General features: G+C 42.9%; 1 protein-coding gene across 1 annotated transcript in view; it reads right to left on the bottom strand.

The window, feature by feature from the left end:
- Window positions 1–336: 336 nt before the first annotated feature.
- The window catches only part of dop1b (DOP1 leucine zipper like protein B), a 177,828-nt gene continuing 167,603 nt past the window's right edge, over window positions 337–10,561 (bottom strand). Inside the window, exons 36-37 of the mRNA XM_073044896.1 lie at window positions 4,883–5,012; window positions 337–1,406 (exon numbers count right to left, since the gene is read on the bottom strand). Coding sequence (XP_072900997.1) covers window positions 1,128–1,406; window positions 4,883–5,012 — 409 coding nt within the window. The 3' untranslated portion in view covers window positions 337–1,127. The remainder of the gene's footprint in view (window positions 1,407–4,882; window positions 5,013–10,561) is intronic.

Below are 10,561 nucleotides of genomic sequence, written 5' to 3'. Positions count from 1 at the left end.
ACCTTCCCTCTGCTAGTCTGCAGGCCACCCTTGGGCAAGGTGAAGCTCCTGCTTAGCCCCCTGACCAGGGTCACATGAAGTCATGGGAGCAGGTGGTGGATGGTCGTATGAGCAGCTGATGCAGATCACAAAGTCCTGGTCATGTGACCACTGACGCCAGGCAGACAATCTCTGAAGAGTACTGATTATGGCTGGGGTCACCCGTCTTGTAAAGACACTGCCCAGAAGGCAGCAATGGCAAACCACTGTAGAAAATTTACCAAGAACAATCATGATCACATACATCATACAACATGGTGCATAATGATGATGACAAAAATATAACGAAAATAGTAATTGGGTTATCATTCGACAGGCATTTATTCTCGGCACACATTCAAAGTATTAAATATGCAACAATGTGTAAATAATGTTGTAAACAAAGATCAATCCAGTTTAAGCAATAAAAGTTTTCCTTTCTTCAAGCCCTTAAATTTACATTCTCATTTGGATATCTTGAAGGATTATTCCTTAGTAGAGGCCACCAGGAAGTAGGCAAGGCATGGGGGGAGGATGGTGGGTACAAAAATTGTGCAGTGTTAATGCAATTTAGATACAAAGGGAATTCAGTCTGAAAACAAATGTATATACAGAATTGTTTATATTTACACACATTCACAGTGGTCAAAATCTTAAATAGTCATGTTAATTTATGTTATCAGATAATCTAGTAATATTAATTGCCATCACAAGCAATTTTGAGGATGATAGGACATTGACAGAAGAACTGTGTCAAAGAAGATTTATTGTAAGGCCACTGCTAGCCTGGATAAGAGACAATCTATCACCTAGCAGAATTTCACCCATTCTCCTCTTCAGCATAGATATTAAAGTTGTCCAATTTAGATTCTATCTTGAATATGGATGGTCCCAATAATTTATATTCTGCCCTGCACCTTATTCAAACCACTGAAAATCTACAAAGCATATGATTTAAAATGGAGTTCCTCATTTTCACTTATTATATAGCTTTGCAAGCAGTTCTGTAACGGTATTAACATTAGAAGGGTAAATTTCTGGCATGTGACTAAAGTAACAATTTCTTCCAGTATTTAGTATTTTACTGTTATTGTTAAGATATATTCAATTCAATGTTCTGTTGTCATTTCCAGAAAGTCAAATGCTATGTTTTCTTCTATTCTTCGTAAAACAACGTCGGCATCAGTGGCAGGCTCTGTTGGAGAAACCAAGTCTTGAAGATGGTGTGCATTTGGTGCTCCAAGTGTTCCATTTGGTTGGGTTTTGAACACGTTACACAGTACTCTGAAAAAGTGGGTAAGCATCCGAATGCTGGAAACAGACCGACAGGTCAGGAGAGGAGATTCATACACACAGCTGGGTGTAATTTCTTCTTCACAGTTCACTTCCTGGGTTAAATTAGAGAAAAATACATTTAAAAAAAAAATTCCACACTTTTCACCCAAGCTTAAGTGTCTTTGCAATGGAGTTAGATTCATTCCATATAGTCAAAAAGCACTGAAACAAATACTTCAACCCAATACATAATGCTGACTATCAAATACACATCTATACTAATCCCATTTATCAGAACTTGGTCTGTAACCTTCTCTGCCTTGGCAATCAGGCGCTCATTTAAATTTAGATGAGATTAGCTTTATTTGTCACACGTGGATTGAAACGTACAGTGAAATGCGCGTTTTACGTCACCGATCACAGTGCGAGGGGGCAGCCCACAAGTGTCGCCACGTTTCCAGCGACATCATAGCGTGCTCATGACTCACTAACCCTAAACCAGCGCACCCAGAGAAAACCCAAGCGAACACGGGGAGAGCGTACAAACTCGTTACAGACAGCCGCGGAAACTGAACCCCGATCTTGCAGGCGGGACTGTAAAGTGTTGCGCTGGCTGCTACTCTGCCTGCCTCGTTTGGATCTTCGTGAAACGTTGTGAGCTTACCTGCTTGGGCTCTGCATTCCAGATTACAGCCACCCTCCAGATCAAAAGAAAATCCTCCCTGGGTCTCCCCCAAACCTTTACTGTAAACATTTGCCCTTTAATCTTACATTTCTGTTAACGGGATTGGTATTTCACTGTGAACCTTACATCTCTCAGTTTTGTGTACCCCTATCACGTCTCTCCTCAGCCTCCTCCACTCTGGGCGAGTACAGGCTCAGAGCCATCTAACGCTCCTCATATATCAACCTTTTCATTCTTGGAATCATTCTCATCAACCTCCTCTGGACCCTTTCCAATGCCCACATATATTTTCTTAGATAAGGGGCCCATAAGTGTGGTTTGACCAATGCTTTATAAAGCCACGGCATCACATCCCTGCCCCTTAAACTCTAATCCTCTAGAAATGAATGCTAACATTCATTTTGAAAGGACTAGAATATAAGAGCAAGGAATCCTGCACAAGGACTCCCAAGACCCTTTGCACCTCTTTCTTTGAATTTTCTGCCCCATATAGAAAATAGTCCATGCCTTTATTCCTTCTACGAAAGTGCATGACCATACACAACCCAACACTATATTCCTTCTGCCACTACTTTGCCCACTCTCCCAATCTGTCCAAGTCCTTCTGCAGACTCCCTGCTTCCTCAACACTACTTGCCCCTCTGTCTATCTTCAACTTGTCCACAAACTTGGCCTCAAAATCATCAATTCTGTCATCCAAATCATTCAGGCATAATATGAAAAGGAGTGATTCCAACACCGAATCCTGCGGAACACTACTAGTCACGACAGCCAACCAGGAAAGGCCCTTTTATTCCCACTCTTTGCCTCCTGCCAGAGGTCAATCTTCTATCCATGCTCGTATCTTTCCTGTACAACCATAGGCTCTAGTCTTCTTAAGCAGCCTCATATGTGGCACTTGTCAAAACCCTTCTGGAAATCCAACAAAACAACATCCGCTGACTTTCCCTTCTTGATGCTGCCTGTTATTTCCTCAAAGAGTTCCAACAGATTTGTCAAGCAAGATCTCCCCTTAAGGAAACCATACTGACTTTGGCCTATTTTATCATGTGCCTCCAACTACCTGTTCCTTAATAACAGACATCTCTCCAACCTCTGAAATCAGGCTAACTGGCCTATAATTTCCATTCTTCTGCCTCCCTTCCCTCTGAAAGGGTTGAGTGAATTGTGCAATTTTCCAGATAAAAAGACAGAGGTAGTCAGCCCAAAACTTCAACTTTTTATCCTGTTCTATAGATGCCACCTAGCCGGTTAAGTTTCTCCAACATTTTGTGTGTTGTTCTGGATTCCAACACCTGCAGAATCTCTTGTGTTTATCAGGGCAGGAACCTTGTTTCCAATGGAAGGAGAGACAAGAACAAGGGTCATAGCCTCAAGTTTGGGGGAATAGACTTGCATCAGAGCTGAAGAAAAAAATGCTTTCCCAGAGAGTAGTGGATTTATGGAATTCCCTGCTCAGGGAAGCAGTAGAGGCTACCTCATTAAATATATTTAACACAGTTTGATAGATTTTTACATAATAGGGGAGTTGAGGATTATGGCAAAAAAGCAGTTAAGTGGAGTCAAATCCATGGCCAGATCAGTCATCAAGGCAGGGTAGGCACAATAGGCCTAGTTCTGCTCCTATTTCTTCTGCTCTCGTGTTCTTAAGTTAGGTTGAACACCGATATCTATCGTGTGCAGTGCAACACCCACGAAATGCTGGAGCGTCTCAGCAGGTCAAGCAGCATCCATGGAACTGAGTAAACAGTCATCGTTTTAGGCTGCAGCACTTCTTCAGGACTGAGAAGGAAGGGGGAAGACGCCAGAATATATAGGTGGGGGGAGAGGAAGGCGGCTAACTGGAAGGTGATAGGTGAAGCCAGGTGGTGGGAAAGGTCAAGGGCTAGAGAAGAAGGAATGTGTTAGGAGAGCAGAGGACAATGAACCAAAGGAGAAAGGGGAGGACAAGGTAACCCAGGGGGGAAGTAATAGGTAGGTAAAAGGTCAAATTGGGGAACGGAGGGGGGATAGTTTGCTTACCGGAAGGAGAATTCGATATTCACGCCATCAGGTTGCAGGCTACCCAGGCAGAATACGAGGTGTTGCCCCTCCACCTTGAGGGTGGCCTCATCTTGGTACAAGAGGAGGACATGGACCAATACATCGGAATGGGAATGTGAATTAAAATGTCTGGCCACCAGAACGTTCCCACTCGTGGCAGATGGTGTGAAGGTACTGGGCCAAACTGTCTCCCGATTTACGACGGATCTCTCCAATGTAGACGAGGACGCATCAGGAGCACCGGATACAATAGACGACCCCAGTAGATTTGCAGGTGAGGTGTTGCCTCACCTGGAAGGACTGCCTGGGGCTCTAAATGGAGGTGAGTGGGCAGGTATAGCACTTAGACCGCTTGCAGGGATAAGTGCCAGGAGGGAGATTAGTGGTGATGAGTAGTCATGGGAATCGTAGAGGGAGCAATGCCTGTGGAAAGTGGGGGGGGGGGGTAAAAGATATGTTTAGTGGTATGATTCCTTTGGAAACGGCAGAAGTTGTGGAGGATAATGTGCTGGATGCGGTGGCTGATCAGGTGGTAGGTAAGGACACGAAGAACCCTATCACTATTAAGCTGGCGGAAAAATGGGATGAGCACGGATACATGGGAAATGGAGGAGCTGCAGGTGAGAGCAACATCATTAGAGGAGGGAGAGAAATCCCATACTTTAACGAAGGAACTTTTAAATGATTCAAACTTTTAACTAGGGTTAAATAGGTGGGTTGCTGGGTGGTACAATTCATTCAGCTGGAAAGACCTGATCCGTTCTTTATCGCTAGCTAAATAAATAAATATCAAATTTTTTTTTTTAAACTTCAGACTTTGTCTTATGGGAATAAAAACTTATTTTTAGATAATTTTATTACCCCAAAGTTTTGATCCAGAATATCTAGAATCCGCACAGTGTAGGGTTTATATGCGTGGAACGACTCCACAATGTCCAGGTATGGACGACAATCTTCAGCATCCACCTCAGGAACAAAAGCCCATCTGTACCTAAAAATATCACAACAATAAAGATTTTTCAACATGTAGTTACAAAGATGCTCCAGCTTACAGTGGAAATATGCTCTGCGCAATTCTTTCAATCCAACGTGGAACTTGATCAGTAGACATGGGGTCATTGGCAATGTACAACAGAGCCTGTGTTTTACCGAAGTTATAGCCTAGGCTGTTGCTATGGAGGATCTCAGTGCAGAGGCCTCACCTTGTTCAGAACCCATTCAGCACCTCCTTCCATTGTCGCTGCAGGTTTAAATACTCAGTGTGTAATATCAAGTTCTCTTAGGGCAGATAATCACAATTCCATAAAGGAAATTTATTGATAGCAATAGGCAGGAGAGAGAGAGATACGGAGTATTTTCATGAGGCCAGGTGGCTTCACTCCAGTTTCTAGGCCAATCTGATGTTGCATTAGTTTAAAAATATTTAAGATTAAGTTAATTGAAAATATTCATGATAGAGAAGTCAGTATTAGTGGCAGCCAATCAGTACTGGGGTCAATGATAGTGAAGAATGAAGTCACTAAAAGCAATTTCACAGGATTTGAGGCCAATGACAAGGATGTATGTGCATTGAACAGAAAAAGGATATGATCAAGCTTCTCTGCAACTACACTTGCAAATTGAATAGCCTGCTAATACTCAGATGAATATTGCATGCAGTTCTGGCTACCTGTCTGCGGGAAAGATATCAGTAAGATTTAGTGAGCACAGAGAAAATTTACAAGGATGTTGCCAGGACTTGAGGACCTGAGATGTAGGGAAAGGTTGAACTGGTCAGTATGTTTTTTTTAAAAATCTGGATTACAGGAGAATGAGAAGAAACTTGATAGAGATATACAAAATTATGAGGGGTATAGATAAGTTCAATGCAAGCAGGCTTTTTCCACAGAAGTTGGACGAGACTAGATCTAGAGTTCAAGGGTTAAGGGTGAAAGGTGAAATATTTAAAGGGAACCTGAGTCGGAACTTCTTCACTCAGAGGATGGTACGAGTGTAGAACGAGCTGCCAGTGGAAGTAGTAGATGCTGGTTTAACTGCAGCATTTAAGCTAAATTTCGATAAATGCACAGATAGAAGGCCTACAGAGAGCTATGGTCCCACTGCAGGTCATTGGGATTAGGCAGAATAACTACTAAATATACCAAAGTGTCTGTATCTGTGCTCGAAGAACCTTAGTGACCTGAAAAAAACAACACACTTGACTTACACAAGAATTCAGAGAACTTAAGTTCCTGAAGATTTAATAGTGGTAGCAGCGTAGTGGCTAGCACAATGCTTTACAGTACCAGTGACCCGGGTTCATTTCCCACCACTCTCTGTGTGTTCTCCCCATGACCATGTATGTGGGTTTCCTCTGGGAGCTCCGGTTTCCTCCCACAGTCCAAAGACATACTGGTTGGTAGGGTAATTGGTCATTGTAAACTGTCCCATGATGGGGCAAGGGTTAAATCGGGGGATTGCTGGGTGGTGTGGCTGGAGGGGCCGGAACAATAAAAAATAAATTTAAATAATTTCTTCATTAATGAACTTAATCCAACAAACAGAGTGACGGCAGAACTGCTGATAACCCATAGAGCACATATCCTGTATTGCAGCATCCTGGCTGACCACAGAAACAAATAGCAACAAGAGCTGGCACAGCTCGAGACTTCAAACATTCAGCAGCATCTAATATGGTAGGGGGATGGGAACCAGTATGATCGAGATGAGGATGAGCCCACACATTTACAAGTAGATGATGAGTCTACTATGAACGTAAGGAAGGACGAGTCAATGATTGGGTACAAATGCAGACAGAGCAAAGAGTTAGATTGTACCACACAGGCAAACTTCAAAAGGGCAAAGGATGCGGGACTGAAGGTGCTGTATTTAAATGCATGCGGCATTCAGAATAAGGTGGACAAACTCGTGGCACAATTAGAGATTGATCGGTATGACGTTGTGGGCATCTCTGAGTCGTGGCTGAAAGGAGGTCATAGTTAGGAGCTTAACATCAAAAGATATACTTTGTATCGAAAGGACAGGCGAGAAAACATAGGCGGTGGTGTGGTTCAGTTGGTAAGAGATGGAATTACATCTTTAAAAAGAGGTGACATAGGGTCAGAGAATGTTAAATCTTTGTGGGTGGAGTTAAGAAATTGCAAGGGTTAAAAAAACCATTACGGGAATCATATATAGGCCTTCAAATAGTAGCCAAGATGTGGGGCTGAGATTGCAGAGGGACCTGGAAAGAACATATAATAAGGGTATTGACACAATTGTAATGGGGGACTTCAATATGCAAGGGGATTGGGAAAATCAGGTTAGTGTTTGATCGCAAGAGAGGGAATTTGTTGAATGTCTACGAGATGGATTTTCAGAGCAGCTTGTGCTTGAACCTACTCAGGGGAAGGCTATCTGAGATTGGGTGTTCTGTACTAACCTAGATCTTATTAGGGAGCTTAATGTAAAGTAACCCTTAGGAGGCAGTGGTCATAATATGATTGAATTCATTCTGCAAATTGATAGGAAGAAGCACAATATATCAGTATTTGAATGGAATAAAAGGAATTACAGAGGCACGAGAGAGGAGCTTGCCCAGGTGATTGGAGGAGGATATTGCCAGGGATGACGGCAGAGCACAGATGGCTGAAGTTTCTGGGAATATTCACAAGGTGCAGGATAGATATGTCCCACAGAAGAAGTTGTTCTCAAACGGCAGAGTTAGGCAACCACGGCTGACAAGGGGGAAATTACGGACTGCATAAAAGCCAATGACAGGGCATATAATTGGCAAAAGTGAGTGGGAAGCTGGATGATTGGGAAGCTTTTACGATCCAACAAAAGGCAACTAAAAAAGCTATAAGAAGGGAAAAGATGAAATGAGGGCAAACTAGCCAATAACATAAAACAAGATACCAAAAGTTCTTTCAGTTATATAGAGTAAAAGGGAAATGAGAGTTGATATTGGACTACTGGAAAATGATGCTGGTGAGGTAGTAATGGGGAACAAAGAAATGGCAGATGAACTTAATGGGTACTTTGCATTTGTCTTCACTGTGGAATACACTAGCAGTGTGCCAGAGGTCCGTGAGTGTCAGGAGGCAAGAGGGAGTGCCATTACTATTATCAAGGAAAAAAGCGCTAGGCAAACGCAAAGGCCTTAAGGTGCAAAAGTTATCTGGACCAGATGGACTACATCCCAAAGTCCTGGGAGAGGTTGCTGAAGAGATAACAGATGCATTGGTCACTTGATTCTGGCATAGTCCAGGAGGACTGGAAAATTGCAAATGTCACTCCATTTGTTAAGAAGGGAGGAAGGCAAAAGGAAGGAAATTATAGGCCAGTTATCCTAACCTCAGTGTTGGAAAAGTGCTGTACTCTATTATTAAGGTTGAGGTTTTGGGGTACTTGCAGACAAATGATAAAATAAGTCAAATTCAGCATGGTTTCTATAAAGGAAATCTTGCCTGACATATCTGTTAGAGTTCTTCCAAGAAGTACAAGCAAGATGGACAAAGGAGAGGCAGTGGGTGTCATTTACTTGGATTTTCAGAAGACATTTCATAAGGTGCCACACATGAGGCTGCTAACAAGATAAAATCCTATGGTGTTACAGGAAAGATACTGGCATAGATAGAGGAATGGCTGACAGGCAGGAGGCAGTGTGTGGGAATAAAAGGGACCTTTTCTGGTTGGCTGCCAGTGACTAGTGGTTAGTACTGGGAACACTACTTTTCACATTGCTTGTCAATGAATTAGATAATGGAATTGATGGATTTGTGGCAAAGTTTGCAGATGATACGATGATAGGTGGAGGGGTAGGTAGTGCCGAAGAAGCAAGATGGAATACAGTGTTGGGAAGTATATGATAATGCATTTTTGTAAAAGGAACAATAGTGTGGACTATTATCTAAATGGGGAGAAGGGTCAAACATCAGAGGTGAAGAGGGACTTAGGAGTCCTCATGTGAGACTCCCAGAAGGTTAATTTGCAGGTTGAGTCCGTGGTAAAGGCGGCAAATGCAATGTTGGCATTTATTTCAAGGAGAATAGAATATAAAAGCAAGGAGATAATGCTGAGGGTTTATAAGACACCAATCAAGCCACACTTGGAGTTTGTCAACAGTTTTGGGCCCCATTTCTCAGAAAGGATGTGTTGTCATTGGAGAGGGTCCAGAGGAGGTTCACAAGGATGATTCTGGGACTGAAAGGATTAACATATGAGGAGTGTTTAGCAGCTTTGGGCCTGTACCCACTGGAATTTAGAAAGATGTGTGGCGACCTCATTGAAACCTACCGAACGTTGAAAGGACTAAATAAGGTGGATGTGGAGAGGATGTTTCCTATGGTGGGGATATCCAAAACTAGAGGGCACAGCCTTAAAATTGAGGGGTGACTCTTTAGAACAGAGGTAAGAAGGACCTTTTTTTAAAAAAATCCAGAGAGTAGTGAATCTGTGGAATGTTCTGCCTCAGACTGTGGTGAAAGTCAAGTCCGAGGGTATATTTAAGGCGGATGTTGGTAAGTTTCCTGGTGAGAAGGCAGGTGTATGGAGTTGAGTAGGATCCAGGATCAGCCATGATGGAATGGCAGAGCAGAAAATTATGGGCTAAGTAGCCTAATTCTGCTCCTATGTCTTGTGGTCTTATATCATTGCAGTCCATTTTGAGGCTGTGCCCTCTAGTCTTAGACTCCACCCCCCTCCCCACAGGAAACATTGTTCCACATCCACTCTGTCAAGACCGTTCAACATTCGATAGGCTTCAATGAGGTCACCTGAATTCATCTGAATTCTAGTGAGTAGAGACCCAGAGCCATCAAAAACTCTTTATATGACAAGCTTTTCCATCTTTCATGATCCTCCTCTGAACCCTTCTCCAATGTCAGCACATCCTTTCTTAGACAAGGATAAATGTAATATATATTGATTTTGTAGGAAGAAGGAGAAAGGTAAAAATGAACTGGAGGCCTGCTGAGTTCCTCCAGCACTTTGTGTGTTGCTTGATTCCAGCATCTGCAGATTTTCTCATCTGGCGGGCACAATTGTAGGACGCTTTTTGAAGGTGTACGCGATGCTGGGGAGGGTAGTACCCATGAGCTAGCTGGCTGAGTTTGCAACTCTGCAGCTTTTCCCAATCCTGTTCAGTGGCCCCTGCGTACCAGATGGAGATGCAACCAGTTAGCATGCTCTCCACGGTGCATACAGTATGATGTTGCTGAATGTTAGAGCAGGCCCGAAGGGCTGAGTGGCCTCATCTTCTATTGCATATGTTCTTATGGAGGTATGGCCAGCATGCCTACATTGATACCTTCATATTTTCTTGTAAAGATAAGGAAAAAGCCTTGATGGTGAACCTTTTATTCCAAGCCCCGCATGACATGCCCTCTTCTCATTGCTACCATCAGGGAGGAGGTACAAGAGCCTGAAGACACACACTCAACGTTTTAGGAACGGCTTCTTCCCCACTGCCATCAGATTTCCGAATGGAAAATGAACCAACCTATGAACACCACCTCCCTGTTTTTGCTCTCTATTTGCACTATTAATTTCTTAAAATAT

The sequence above is a fragment of the Hemitrygon akajei genome, chromosome 5 (assembly GCF_048418815.1).
Source record: "Hemitrygon akajei chromosome 5, sHemAka1.3, whole genome shotgun sequence".
In the NCBI taxonomy this organism is placed as follows: domain Eukaryota; kingdom Metazoa; phylum Chordata; class Chondrichthyes; order Myliobatiformes; family Dasyatidae; genus Hemitrygon; species Hemitrygon akajei.
Note: the sequence above shows the minus strand (reverse complement) of the source record. Positions and strands in the feature narration are given on the sequence as shown.